At 39.9% G+C, this 15,054-nt stretch overlaps 1 protein-coding gene across 6 annotated transcripts in view; it reads right to left on the bottom strand.

Moving 5' to 3' along the window:
- Positions 1-697: 697 nt before the first annotated feature.
- MTOR (mechanistic target of rapamycin kinase) overlaps positions 698-15,054 on the bottom strand; it is a 67,521-nt gene continuing 53,164 nt past the window's right edge. For 4 of the 6 annotated variants that reach the window (XM_075721694.1, XM_075721695.1, XM_075721697.1 and 1 more), the window contains 20 exons: positions 14,631-14,837; positions 13,895-13,995; positions 13,532-13,628; positions 12,803-12,901; positions 12,083-12,205; positions 11,281-11,463; positions 10,491-10,625; positions 10,029-10,203; positions 9,658-9,793; positions 8,821-8,968; positions 7,981-8,103; positions 7,434-7,516; positions 5,841-5,913; positions 5,242-5,316; positions 4,597-4,732; positions 4,128-4,193; positions 3,333-3,413; positions 2,944-3,024; positions 2,218-2,323; positions 698-1,660 (listed from right to left, as the gene is read on the bottom strand). In XM_075721694.1, coding sequence (XP_075577809.1) covers positions 1,645-1,660; positions 2,218-2,323; positions 2,944-3,024; positions 3,333-3,413; positions 4,128-4,193; positions 4,597-4,732; positions 5,242-5,316; positions 5,841-5,913; positions 7,434-7,516; positions 7,981-8,103; positions 8,821-8,968; positions 9,658-9,793; positions 10,029-10,203; positions 10,491-10,625; positions 11,281-11,463; positions 12,083-12,205; positions 12,803-12,901; positions 13,532-13,628; positions 13,895-13,995; positions 14,631-14,837 — 2,244 coding nt within the window. In that variant the 3' untranslated portion in view covers positions 698-1,644. Of the gene's footprint in view, positions 1,661-2,217; positions 2,324-2,943; positions 3,025-3,332; positions 3,414-4,127; positions 4,194-4,596; positions 4,733-5,241; positions 5,317-5,840; positions 5,914-7,433; positions 7,517-7,980; positions 8,104-8,820; positions 8,969-9,657; positions 9,794-10,028; positions 10,204-10,490; positions 10,626-11,280; positions 11,464-12,082; positions 12,206-12,802; positions 12,902-13,531; positions 13,629-13,894; positions 13,996-14,630; positions 14,838-15,054 lie in introns of those variants that run through there. The other 2 variants (XM_075721696.1, XM_075721699.1) reach the window with 2 other exon arrangements.

Below are 15,054 nucleotides of genomic sequence, written 5' to 3'. Positions count from 1 at the left end.
GTACGGGGAGAGGGCGCCAGGGCTGCCCTCTGGCGCCCCCGGGCGGCGCGGCGGACCAGGCCCCTGGGTGGGAAGGAAGGGGGCCTCCGGCTGGGGGGCGCTGAGGGGCACCCGCGGGGCTTCGATGGAGCGAGACCCCCGGCACTCTTCCCCCACAGGCACCCACCAGTGGGGCCGAGGGGTGCCCACAGACCCGTCCCCGCACCTGGAAAGGGGCCGGGGCACTGCCACCCAAACCCTCTGACTCACCTCCCTATTTCCCACTTTGGGGTGCAGCACCAGCACAGGCAGCTGGGGAAGCCCAGAGAGCCCCGGCGGGGACAGCAACGCACCCCACGCTGTCCCTCAAGTGGTGGCTGCGACCCCGACACCAAGAAAGCTGATGTTCTTACTGCACAGGCGACATCGCAGCGGCTGGAAACTAAAATTTGGGGGCTGTATGGTCAAGTGTCTCTTATACAAGTGACAGACATCATTCAGTCTTGGTAATTTTGCCTCCAGCTGCTATCAAAAAGGAAATATAGCCAACCACCTGAACTGATGCAGAAAAAGACAGGTCAAATCCATGGCAACCATAAACTTCAAAAAAAAAAAAAAAAAAATCTTAATCTGGTTCCCTGTCTCTTCCTAAGAAGTATTTAGGAATAAACAAGAACACAGTCAAAATGTTTACATTTTGGTGTAATTTATTGGCACAAAAATATTCAAATACAACATGGCATCTAAACATGGCTACTCTGTTGTATTTTGTGCATTGTTTTTAATATGTTTAATTCATAAATCATAACTTTATCTTCACGCTCATGTTTAATAACCATTATTTTCTGTTTCAAGTTATGACCAGTCCTCCCCACATCTGCCTCCTATGCCAATTACTAACTTCCCTAGTTATTTCCCAACACGGCTTTTTAATCCAGACACTGCGGGAAGCTCCCAAGTGGTATTTTATTTGTACCCTGCATCCAGTTTGCCACCGATCAACCTGCATAGAGGCACCTGACTTTGCTCAGCTCAAGGTCTTCAATTCCTGGAGCTGCTCTGGTATCCTGATCTAGTCTGAAACACGACTCCTGCATGAGTGTAATGAGCGGATATACAGTTTCCAATTTTGGGGCAAGAATCGAGTTTGAAAACAAGGAAACAGGATGAAACAATGGTAAAATTCTCCTTCTCTTCTCTTTCTTTCCAGTTATCCAGCTCACCCCTAAACCTAAGTGAAGCCTCCTGCACAAGCACATTGAGCTTACTGCAGCCACACCAACAGGACTGACCAGGGCAATAATTAATCTGCAAATGACTTAGTTACATTGCAAAGTAAGTCAAAACCCGTATATAGTTATTTTCAATGGATCACCAGTTCCCCAAAGACCAAGTGGAACCATAGACATCTGTGGTACAATCAGTCTTCACTGTCCTGGAAACCCAAATCAAGTGTTGTGTTTCAGACAGCTTGTGTTTTTCCAACAGCAGCTATACATTGGCTTAAACCAACTTTTAATATACAATAACTCTTTTCATTTACATTTCAAAATATTTGACAAAGGCTGTATTTCAGTCCAACGTTCAGTTTGTGTTTGTAGAAGAGCAAGTTTGGAGTGCAAAAGCCTCCAGAATAAAAGGCTGTGGATACTTTGGAATCTTCTGTTACCAGAAAGGACACCTAAAGAAAACAAAGATATTGTAGTAATGCTGACTTGCATATAGTTTCACAACGGCAACACTGAGAAGGACTGAGATTCCTTACTAACCAGGCACCATTTTAGTATGGGAAAAGTCAACAGGTGATCCCTATGCTTCTTTTCAGCTAACTAATGTTTAAAAATGTGAAAAAGATCTATTTCCTTAAGCATAGTCCAAAGTTAGCTAGCTCTCAAAATGACAGTAAGTCGTCTTTGTTTACTTTAGAACATGTGGTTCTTCACTGTAACTGAAATCAGTGACCACCACATGCCTTATTTCAAACACTTAAAATGTTGAGGCTGATTGCGGTTTAAATGTTCTAAAACCCCTGTCACTACTTACAACAACAACAATCTTACAGACGACTGTCTATGGAATCACTGCCATAGGCTTGCAAAATTTACCAGAGCAGATGCAACATGTGGTAAGGCTCCTACATATAACTAACTGCACAAGTGACATTTTCCTTAGCTGTTGTCTGCTCAGATTATTCACAGAAGAATAGGAATTGCAAGGTTAGCTGAATGACAAACTCACCATCCAATGTAGCACTGGCACAGATTCTCATGAGAAGTAGCTTGCTTAATGAGCAATTCTACTTGTGTGGGTACATCAAGAGTTTCGTCATGAGAGAAGTCTCGACCTTTGAAATTAAAGAATGAAAAAACCCATAAATGGAAGTCACAAATCATATAACATAACTTGCTTCTGGGTGACAGGACTTTTAACTACCCTTCCCTTACAGTATATAAAATGCAAAATTTTCCAAACATGGAAAACCTCTAAAGGCATACAGAGCTCAGAAGTCTGTTTTCCCTATTATTATGGTTTGTTCCTTCTATCTTCTCCAAACAATAGATAACTTTCTAGTAGCTGGAATCCGAGTCCTAATCCTTTCAAGTACATTATCTGGCGGGTGGGAGGTAGTTTCTTATAAAATTTAAGAGCATAAAATTTTGCAACTAAATGCTGCAAACTATAAAGCCGGGACAGTAGAAATTCAACTTCCACTAACAAGCTAAGACAGGCAAAACATGAAGTCTGTTTAGTTACAATCACCTCTGTACTTTTCGAATCAGGCTCCTCCTGCTACATGCAGGCACAGTACTTAGGTGTTAGGCAAAACACAGGAAAATGGCCTCATCCACTTAATCAGAATGTGTTAAATTCAAGGATTAACACAAAATACAAACACTAAAAGTAGTGCTGATCCATCTCATCAGATTTTATGCTTATCTTATATAAACATAAAAACATGCTCACCAGTGAGCTTATCTCGAACCCTGTTGATGATCTGAATTGCCTTCTTATTTAGAGCTTCTGGCTTCACTAGGCCATCTCCTACTAAAAGAAAGAAGTAGGAAAGAGAATTAGGACTTCATCTGAACAATAAAAACATTTGTATTGCCACTACATCCGCCCTTTCCAAGAACCACAAATACTATTTTGAGAGCAAACAAACCCAGATACCAGTATAATTTCTGTCACTGCTTTTCTTTTTTTGGAGTTGGGAACAGATAATTATATTCCTCATTTATGCCGACAAGGAACTGTATCTGTCCCATCTCGTGTAACTGTATCTGGATCATGATGAAGTTTTCTGATCTAAGAACAAATTTCTGCATCAGTATAGAAACAATAATGAAACTTACTGAAGGAATGGATGGATTCAGGCACTGTGGTCCCAGTTTTCTTATGGGCTGTCTCACCCAATTCCACACTGTCCAACATTTCTATTGAAAAAAACATGAAAAGATAAAAGCATAAATGTGAAGCTAAAAAGCAGATAAAATAATATTCTTCTGGAAACATTAACAAAACTGTTAATCAGCTCATTTGAAAAGCATATTTGACTGTGACCAAGTGTACCACACATCTCTATCACTAATGGAAGCATATCACAGGAGCAAACATTATTTTTCCCCTGCTAACATACTGAAAGGCCTGATCCAACTTGTAGGAACATTTTGTATAGAAGTGTAATTGAAAGATATTTTGAAATGACGTACATTAACCTAAAATTACAATCGAATAAGTATGTTTATTTGTAGAACTCTCCATATGAAACACTGTCCCTCTTCTGCAGTCCAATAGCAAACAACTGCTAAGATTCAACACAAAGCTCTCAACATTCAGTCAGATGACTACTTACCAGGTTTTGCACACCAATATTTGGTAGCTAAGTAAATAACTATCACATATCAATTATACCTTAGATTACATCAGTTTGTGTGTGCTCCAGAAGGGTGTTAATGTAACTGTAAAGCAGCATTTGCTTTTTGAGCCAAAGTACTGAACTCCCCACTTCCAGTCCTAAAGCTAATGATAATAAGCTGTTTATCTGTCTACTTTTGAGAAGATGACTGAAAATATTTACCCAAGTCTTGTGCACTGCTAGAAAAAAAATGCTCCAAACATTCATGACATACACCATCTTTTCTACTCACCTACTGACTGACTAGCTGAGTAGGAGTCTGTTCTTGTTCGTGAACGCTTATTGCCCTTTGTATTTGCTGCAAGAAAATAAGGAGTTGAAAAGTATGAACTGGAGTTTCAGCGTTTCATAGCAAATTTGTCCACAAACAATACAGATGTGACTGCCTTTCTTCTTATCCAAATTGTATGTCACCTGAAAATAGCTTTCAATCTACTGATGACAACTAGCACAAACACAACCCAAATCATTTTGCTTGTAGCTTAGTTCGGTGTCTGTGTTTAAGGGCAAAAGGGTTTTAACCACTGCCGTAATTTCACATTACAATCCCTAAAACCATGTGCACACAGAAATACCACTTGCAAACCAACAATTTCATCAGACTGTCTTCAAGCAGGCATTGGATTTCAGCCTTCTGGATTTCTTGTATGAAATCAGACTGATTACTCTCTTGCTGTCACTGTTTTATCAGAATCACTTACTGTCCATCAGCCGCCAATTCAACAATGGATCATACACAAAGGCTTCAAGCACAGCCATGACACTGTCCTTATGTTCACGCAGGACTTCCATCACTGTGTGACAGGTGATTCTGTAATTGCCGTCGAGGCCTGTCACCTTCAGAAGAGAAAGAAGCAAATCAACTGTGCTGCTTCGTTCACTATGCAACTCCAACCCTAACATTCAGGGAGCAGGAAGTGGCTTGTGCTTTGAACTGGAATTCACTTCCACTATGCTTTGTTCATTAAGAGAACAAGATAGATATTCATTACAAACTAAGAAGCTCCCTTCTTGCCATTAAGATGATCTTTGCAACATACCATGCCATTGGCTGTGTCTGGTTAATGCAAACAGATATTTGAAATGAGTAAACTAAGGAAGGCCTAAGAAATTGGAGGAATTTCAGGGTTTTTTTGCATCAATGAAGAAGTTGTTTTCCACTGTAATGTATTGTAAAAATCACAGGAGATATTTTAATGTACAGAAAATGCAGCTGAAATATTTACACCTCCAGCTCTTACAGGAGTGCAGAGGTTTAGCCACAACAGAAAATACAGGAAAAAATGAGAAATTGGTGCCATTTTCCTTAGGAACAAACCCCTTCGTATTAAAGAGGAGATGCTTACCTCCATAGCATTTGTCAGCATCCTTGTTAACCTAAATGGAATCTTCTCAGGGAACTTTTCTCTTGTCATTGCAACCTAAACACATGATGATAGACAATTTGTAAATTAATAGCTAACTTATTATTTAAGAGTTAACAAGTATTGGGGTGGTTTTTTTTTTTGCTACAACCTTGAAGGTTGGATTCCAAATAGGAAATAAAGTCCCAGCTTCATGTTTCTCCGTTTCCATAAATTTTTGGGAGAAGCTAGATAATTAACTTGATAACAGGGAAAACTCAAGTGTGTGCCCAGTTGCTAGTGTCAAGTAATCTAGACTGCCTATCAGCAGCTTAAATTGCTCCAAGAAATTTTATGGAAAAGTGATGTTAGTATTTCTTTGCTTGTTCCAGTGGTCAGCTAATCCCCAAGACATGCCTCTGAGATAAAGTATCTATTATTTTCATCTTGCTTGGAGGTAAAGTGAAGCCCAAAAGAGAGCCAAAGGGCTTGCCCAGGATCACGCTCCAAGGTCAGTTTGTCCTGGCTTATAGATTTGTTTCTGTTCCACCAGAAAATGTGAAATATTACAGAAAATTTCACATCCAAATACAAAGATTTACCTCAAAACAGTCCCCAAAGTCGATATGCAAGATCTTTCCACTCAGTCTATCTAACATCAGATTGGAGGGGTGTCTTTGATGAAGGAGTAGGAGAAAAAACAGAATGACAGACCATTACAAAAACACAAAGTAAATCACAGCAGCTCCAGTCTGAAAATGGTATTTATCTTCATGAACAAGAACAGCCAGTCACAGCTTGCTTGTCTGAGATCTTCAATCTCAGGATGAAGAGAATAGCTTCCTGACAGTGCATCTATCACATTACTTTTGTAATTACCTCTCAGGAGTTAGAGATCTTCTCATCTTGGAAGATAAACAACCTATTGGACCAGAGACATCAGTACCTTTCTTGGATATGAACATTTATTTTTCAGTTAGGATAAATTCTTCTACTTGTTTTATGCCTTCTCATTTTTTTCAGCAGAGAAAAATGTAATGAATTATGCTACAGGTGAAATAATGCAAATTGGATTATCACCATAAAAGAAAAGAATCAATCCAGACTAGGAAAACCACAATACTGCTATTCATGCTGACTTGTTCCAATTTTGTTTTAATTCAGTTTTCAAAGGTTTATAATTTCATTATAAAGACCTTTAAGTTCAGGAATAAAAGCTTTTGTTATGAAAACGTTTGAGGGTTTAGCTGGTTTTGCATTACAGACCTTAAATCTAAAATATATTGTCTTCAAAAGTATTTGGAAGTTATGATGTCCCCTTTTGACAGCAAGCCATATAGTAATCAAATAGTTGTTCATTTTATCTTTTTTTTTTTTTAACTCTTTGCTCAATCCGTTGGATTGTACACAATTCCCTCTAGAACATGTCTGCATTGCAGATCAGAAAAAGCACCACGTTAAGTAATAGTTAAACCATCATTAATTTTCATTTGTTTTAAGTCTAGAGCAGTCTTTGGGGAGTATTTATGGGGACTTCATGTGTGTCCCTGACAACTGTGGACATACATAGCACTAGAGGTTCCTGCCTCACAGAATAAATATGCACCAGGCAAAAAAGTATGCAAACTAAGTAGTGTTACTGAACTCATTTGGAGGGAGAATCAGAAGACCTCTGCCACTAAATACTTTCTGGATTTCTTTTTGCTACTTCAAAGAACAAAAACTGATGCTTGATCATGGTGCTTCTTTCCTCCCCAAAAAGCTGGATGTACATGTACAGTCCAAACAGACTTTGCAAAAAAATTGCCATCTCATATGCATGAAGCACACACAAGCACACAGATTGGTGGCAAAAGTTAACAATATTTCTGTTTTACAGAATGGATGGAGAAAGACTTCCCAATCTGTAAGTGAAAGGACAAAATTAGAACTTGTGGTCCTTGATGTAATTCTGTGTGAATTCCTCTCAATATGGAAGAAACTCTTACTTGTACTCAAGATACATAAGCCCTACATCTTATGCCTGCAGCGCTGAAAATAATGGCAGCACAATTAGGTCCCGAAAGATGGTATCATTACAACTTTGCAATAACCACAATGAAAGATGTTATCATAAGAATAGATCCAAGGAATGAATTGATAGGCCTACACAGTCTGTGCTTTCATTTAAAAGAAACCTTTACAATTTCACTTACCTGTCCCCAAGGCCCAAAATGTACCCAACCATCGACATTACAGCTAGTGAACGAGTGTAGTTGGTTCTTCTGTCAAACCACACCTACAAGCAGAGACAAAATAGAAAAAGCCAGGCAGCCACATTGCATGTTTCAGCTTATATTTTAATTTATACATGAACTACTTGCATTTTGCACAAAGTAAAACTGTGATATGCTTAGGTTCAATACACTCCATAGCCTAAGGGGGTCCACGCATCCTGTGGCCTTGAATTAGATGTCTAAACCATTAAGAGAATATATTCTGAGGCTCCTGCTTTTCTCTCCCCTGGCACAGTATATGGAGCTTCATTCTCCAGTCCTGTGCTTTGGGCTGCACTCTGGCAGCCACTGTGATCTGAGCCTTATAAGACCCCTTGTAGGGGATACACATGTGCAGATACATGTTCTGCAGTGATTCCTCTGAAGTTTATAATGAATAAACACCATCTCTCACTCATTCTCCAGAGAAGGTAATTCCACATTATATTGATTGCCAAACACAAGCCATTACGTGTGCTGAACTCACCTCCGAGCTTGGACTTTTCAACCACAGCAGTTTAGCAAGGTCATCACCAGCTGTGTTATTGACAGCATGCTCAAATACTTCTACCTTCTGCATCAGAGTCAGGTGGTCGTAATCTGGAGCCATCTATAATTGAGAAGCAACACTCAGCAACATAAAAACCCACACCTCCAGTAATCCCTAGTTGTACTATGAGAAACACAGCAATCACAAATAATTTCAATACAAACTTGATACGAAATTATTTGTAGACTGACCAGTATGTTCCCAAACACAGTGAAATGACTACCCAACAGTGAAGAATTCATTTTAAATGGGACAGCAAATAATTTAGCCTCTGCACAGTAGTCCATAGCCATATTTAATTAAAATACTGTGAAGGTAAATGTGTTTCAAGAAACATAACCCAAGTAAGTCTTCTGGGTTGGCACATGCTTTCCTTTTTGGCAGGCAATTCCAACTTTTATAGCATTGTTCAGTTTCTCCCGTCTGTCTAATTTTGGCCCTGTTGCTTAGACACAATGTTTGTAAATGCCAGCAGCATGGCACCTTGTATAAGGCACATCATAGTCACACAAAATTCCAAACACATTTTAGTCACCAGATGGTAACAACTTGTGGTCACAGCTAAAACAGGAAAAGAGAAACAAATAAATGTATGGCCAGTTTTACCTCTTGGTAGCATTTTATAACTCTTATCTAATATTTTTTTGCATTTATTACTGGTACCAATAACAATCAGAGAACAGGCAAAGGAAGAACAAGCTGCGCACCATTATTCTTCATTAAGACACTGGAGTCCTAAAAGAATGTACCAAAAACTGTGCCAGCTTTGCCCTTTACCCTCAGCATGATGCGATGTTCAATGTTGAGCAGGATCTTTTTCTTCTCTCTGTAGTCTCGGATGAGTGCATGCAGTGTGTCACAGTGGGGAACCCAACCAATCAAGCCTGAATTTGTAGACAGTGGAATAACAGCATACCTCTGGATGCTACAGGGAAAAATGGAGAATCAGAGCTCAAATTGTTGTATGTTGTGAATTATTACATTTCAAGATGCTTAAAACAACTCATTACTAAACGTGATCCTGATCCAAATTGCTTCTTCAGTAGCTGCCCTGCTTTTCTTCTTTTCAAACAGACATGAAACATCCATTTGGATAGACTGCTGCCAGATAATCTACAGACATTCTCAAAGCTTACGTGGTTTTCACTGAAAGACTGCTTCCAGAAGGCACATGTTATGTCACCCATGATGATCTATTATTTGCACATGACATTTGATATGTTCATGCTTGAAAGACTGTACAGAATTGCAGTCAGTGACTATTCACCAAGCTATTTAGTGAGCTATTTAGTGACTATAAAAAATCCTTGGGGAAAAAAAGAAAAAAAATGTTCTCAGGCTCCTAAGAGTCAAGCTATCTTGAAATAGGGGTTGCCTCAAAGACCGTAACTATTTACGAGACAGGACTTCAATTAAGTAAAACAAATGATCCCCTCAGGATATATTTCCTCCAAGTTTGAATTCTTTCTTTTTTTTAAAAAGTAATCAACTTAGTTCCAAGATTCACCATGTCCTCACAAACCAGGTGGTTGTGCCAAGGGTTACTTGGGAACGGCACCTACGCAGGGTGTCACTTGCGCATAAGCACATTCAGCGATTGTCCACAACACATACCTGAGGTTTTTACGAAGAGAAGTTGGGTCATTTGCTAGCAGAGTGTTGACCAACCCAAAAAGCTGCATCACTCTTTCATCTTGGCGAAGGTCTTCATGACCCTTCAGAAGGAACACAAACTCATGCCCATTGCTTCCTGCGAAAGAATTAATACACAAAAGTTTACTCTTGCTGAACAAACAGAGAAGAGTAAATACACTTGCACCCAAGAACTGCAAAGCGTGACAGTCAGACTGACCAGACCACTAAGAAATACCTCACTTGAAAGGAAATGTTGGAGAGGTTTTACCTGGTAAATATGCAGTTTGACCTATAAATCAACGACTATTTAAATACTGGAATAGCTAAGCAAAAACTGCCCTCTCTCTTACCCATTAATGTTAACTTCCTGGGCCGTTGCTTGGAGGTGATGACCTGCAGCGAGGGTGCAATGGACTGAATGCGTATGATGGGCTGGTTGGGATCGTATGTTCCTGGCACTGCCAACTCCAGGTCCCGGCACATTAAGAGTTTTGGTGACACGTACTGTAGTTCCAAAGAAGTGAGCTACCAAAAACAATAGGAATACAACCCGCCAGAATTTCAGTTAAATCTCACTGAAACAATCTGAGGAGTTCATGCTGTCAAGGGACCAAGAACAGTTCAGTCAGTTGTCAATACTTCAGATGCTTGCAGGAAGTGCTGCATAAGCAGCAAACTTGCAGCAAATCATATGCAGGTATTTCCAGAATACTGAATTTGAGTGTTTTGAATAACCAGAAAACATGAAACAAAGATTGGTATCGACAACTTCCACTGTAAGACCCACAACAGAACTGTACCTCTCCCCCCACCTGAGGCAGCTGCTTTGAAATACGCCGGAACACATGGTAATAGAGATCCCAAGCCTGAGTTAGGTCTTTGACATTTCCTGATTTCATATACTTCCTGCACCATTCCTGAGCTTCCATTAGATCTCTGCCATAGGCCTAGAGAGGGAGCGAAAAACAACAGAAGAAAAACATTTCTACAGACTATAGTGGAACAGGTAGAGACCACTTAATACCTACAAAGAGCATCACAGTCTATTTTCAAATTGCATTAAAAATATTTGATCTCACATTTTTATAGCATATCAGAATTAAAGATCCAGAAATTCCTGGATCCAAGACATGCACTGAGTTTATTAGATGATGTTGCTGACAAACAGACTTCATGATAGGAGTCAACAGAATGAATAGAATCACCCTTTAACAGTAGGCTCCCCAGCTCAAATTAATTCCTTTTGGTGGCTTGAGAGAGGTCATCTCTACTACTGGTTATTGTGAAGTGAAGCAGACTGGAGTTAGAAGAATTAACTACAGAGCAGTTGTATGTTTTCCAGACCCTATCAGACACCCATCCGATATAAGACTCCAGGGAAATCTGTACTACCATGGCCCCTGTAGTACTGTAGTCACCAAAAGCAATATAGATCTGAAGATAAATGTCAATAATGAAGTCTGCAACTAACATAACGAGTCCGAAGAGTTTTACTCTTTGTGTTAGATTGCAAAGGTCCTTGTAACGTGACTGGGGCAGGTGGCTGTCCTGCCTGGTTTTGAGGGCATGCAGAAGGCTATGCTCTTGGCCATTTGCTGATACCTGATTGAAGGATGTCTCTTTTAAAGTCTGAGGCCCACGCTCCATCATTGCATGAAGTGGTTCCAGCACCTCAAACATTCCCTTCACATTCCTTTCTCCAAAGTACAGACGAGATGCTTCTTCCAACCCTTCATGCCACATCTCATGCCATAGGATGGCTACACGGATTAGCTCTTCACTCACCTGTTTTAGGACAGGAAAAAAGATTAAACGTCTAAAGAAAACCACTATGACTTATACTGACTTACAAATGCAAAACTACTTTCTTCTCTAATGATTATGAAATATTTGTTGCTGGCAGCTAGAGGGAGCCACACAAACTCCCACAATTCTGTTACGCTTTTTTTCTGCAAGAAGCTGATGAGACTTTTCTCACCTTATTTGTTGCCTTTGAAATTTTCTATATATTTGTGTAGCTTGGCCTGAAAGCATTGCTCTTTATTCATAAAAATCTTTAGCAAATGCATTAAATTACTCTTTTCCTTGCTATGCTCGGTAAGTTTTGTTTCCACTTTTGATTAACCCAAAATATCTCTTTATGGAACAATGATTCTGCACTTATTTGTTGTCTAAATTTATTCATAAGGAGACACAAGAACTCAGTGTTTGAATGTTATGGTCTTTTTAAAATTAAAGCATTCTCTTGAAATTATACTAATACTGTAACTTCTTCCAAATGCAAAAAACCCCAAATGAATTTTACTTGAGCAAAATTAACAATGAATAGTCATTTTGTGTTATTATACCTGTGGTACATCTATTCCTGAAACACAATACACTTTACGGTACACTAAGTACTCACCATCATTGCCTGCTGCACCAGAGTGTTACTGTGCTCACACATGTTTTTCAAGATCTTATTTGCAGCGTTGTGGCGAGCAGTGGTTGTAGATTTAGAGGCCACGGTCAAAGGATAGATCAAAGCCTACAAGGGACATCAACCAATAACATTCTAGAACCACACAGAAGAGTTACATAAATTGAAAGATTAGCAAAGTATTAATAAATAGCAGCCTTAGGGCTAGACAAGAGAAAGCAGCCTTGATTCTGGAAAGAGGTGATAGGAATTTGCTATTCAAAGTCTTCCGATCTGAAAAGCTTACAAGACTTTAATTCACTGAGTAATAGAATGACTTCGAGAGCCCTTATCAAACTGGAACAACAGCAAGCTGGTTTTAGTGTTTTGTGATTTTCCACACTGTAGGAAGAAAAGCAGATAAAATGTCTGTGAGGTAGCCTTTTAGTAGTCACTTAATTAGATTTAAGAAGGTGATTTGCACTAGCCCGTATTGTATTAGATGGAGAGAACTTCCCCTGCTGCGCAGCTCATCCACCTCTTCTTTCCGTTTTTATGTGAACACTGCTGAGGTGAAAGAAGCAGCAGCAGAAATAGTCCCCATCCTCACTATCCTCACTTGCTGTGACTTCCAGTGCAGGCATCTAGACTAGGTGAAATGGAACACAGGAAATGCCTTAATTGGCTATCAGTCTATGGAAATTCCTCCTCTAAGCCAAGGCTTACCTGGGGATGGTACCGTCCAATATCTGTGAGGAGCTGATGAATGAGACGTCCTACTAATGGTCGAGGGGTGTCAATTCTTGCAATGAGCTGAGGGATAACCTAGTAGTAAGGATAAGTAAAGTAAACATCCCTGTCATCTCATCTGTTTAGTTCACAAGCTGTTCTGCCCTCTGCTAGAGACCTTGCAGTCTCTAAAGGAGACAGAGAGGCCCACCACTCATTTTTGAGATGGTCAGAGGGTAACACAAAGTTCCAAAGTGTCAGAAATGCAGAGCAGCTCAGTGATATCACAAGCATTCTGTGCAAAACTGTTACAGGATCCTCTTATGGAAAGAGTAAGATGTGTCTTGAAGTGTAACGCTCAAATAAGAAATAAAGCCTTTTCTTATTTATTTACAAGAGTAATTCTACAAAGCAATCCTGAAATAGACTGACTGAACTACATCAGAGCAGCACAGTGGTGTTTTATACCTGATCACCACTGAATGCATGTCATCTTCAATTTTAAAATTTTCATTATGCACTAATCTGCATATAAATACAGAAATGCATGCAAGAATTCTTCTCATACCTCTGTTCAAGATGCTTGTTAAATCAGTTACAAATTGTACTGCACACTGTTCTCATCACTCACCAACAGAACATTGTTTAGCAAGGGATCATCACGGATAGCAAATCCCCAAGCTCCCCCCAGAACTGAGATTTGTCTTAGCCCTTTGTGTGCCTTACCTGCAGCCAAGTGTCTATTTGGATTGCCTTGACTCCTTCTACCAAAGCCTCATTCACATCAGGCCAGTGACCATAGTCAAACCACAGAGTAAGGACTCTTAAAAAGAGAAACACGTTTGTTATGAATGAAACAAAAAACCCCCAAACCATTCCAGTTAAATACCTTCGGAGCCATTTACAAGTGACTCTTCCCAGAATCTATAGATAGTAGGATAAAGGCTAATCCACCTAACATGAATTAGCTTGGACTGAAGCATTCACTTAGTTTAACCAGGACAAAAAGAGCAGAAACAGGTTCCACCTAATCTTAAACCACATGCCCTTATCAGCTGGATTTCATTTACTATGTGCTTTATTATGTACCTTAGAGTGTCTTGTAGGTTGTTTCCTCGAGACAGAGATATGGATCGGAAGAAACCCTGGACAGCAGGGACTGTGTACATCAAGAGGGTCTTAGATAAATCCTTTTGGAATGAAAATTGCTGCATTAGTTCTACACAAGCACATCAGTCCACATGAATCCTAAACTCAGCAAGTGGAAAGAGGGAGAAATATGTGGAAACATAGATCTAATGCACATTATAGTCAACTTCTGCTCATACTCCTCACAGGACATGTTGCTCCTGGAATTTATGTTTTTGTTGACAACATACAGGCCTTTCAGCCTGGCAGGGAAGATACTGTGAAGTGTTTTTATATTTCAGTTTGTTGGCAAAACTATGGACAGCAAGGCAGCCTAAAAACTACAACCCTACTATAACTGTAAGTAAAAGAGATTCCTCACAGTCTTGCATGAAGGGCTTAAGCAGTAGAACACTAATGCACATTGTATCACCTATGACCGCCATCCACGCCTTTGCTTTAGTTCACAGCTAACTTAATGATTATTTGCATTAATTTAGTCCTCTTCCCTTAAGACCGAGTTAACCTGAACTTCCTCGCTTTTGCTGTAAGCTATGAACATACACACACACACACACACATATACAGACAGCTTCCACAAGCCAGGTATGCACAGTAGCTTGTTCCCTGCCATAACATTTTCCTGCATCTAAGCAATAGGTACCAATCTCTCAACATAAACAGGGAAGAAGGGTACCTCGGTGACTTTTTTCTGCACTGGAGATGGGATGGGACTGTTCTCTGTGCTCTCAGCATCACTCTCACTATTGCTGCCCTCTGTGTTAGCACTGGTGATGCTGGCTCCACTGGCATGACGTAGTTTCTTCTTCTCATCTCTGGCCTGGTTTTGATGTTTGTAGTGAAGCACTGCTTCAAAGTTCATCACTGCCCAGGCATGCCAGGCCTGCCAACAAGAGAGAACAAAAGTGAGAAGGAAGATAAATCCTTTCTGCAACCTGTACTTTCTAATTATTAGAGATAATAATCCAACCTTTCTGAGTCCACGGACAACAGTAGTAAGTAATACCCTGCAGACAACACAATGCTTTGCCTTCTCTAATCACTTGTAGTTTTAACTGCCTTATTATCTTAAATAACATCAGGGTGAGTTATTGGCCAGG

Source organism: Pelecanus crispus, chromosome 15 (assembly GCF_030463565.1).
Source record: "Pelecanus crispus isolate bPelCri1 chromosome 15, bPelCri1.pri, whole genome shotgun sequence".
In the NCBI taxonomy this organism is placed as follows: domain Eukaryota; kingdom Metazoa; phylum Chordata; class Aves; order Pelecaniformes; family Pelecanidae; genus Pelecanus; species Pelecanus crispus.
Note: the sequence above shows the minus strand (reverse complement) of the source record. Positions and strands in the feature narration are given on the sequence as shown.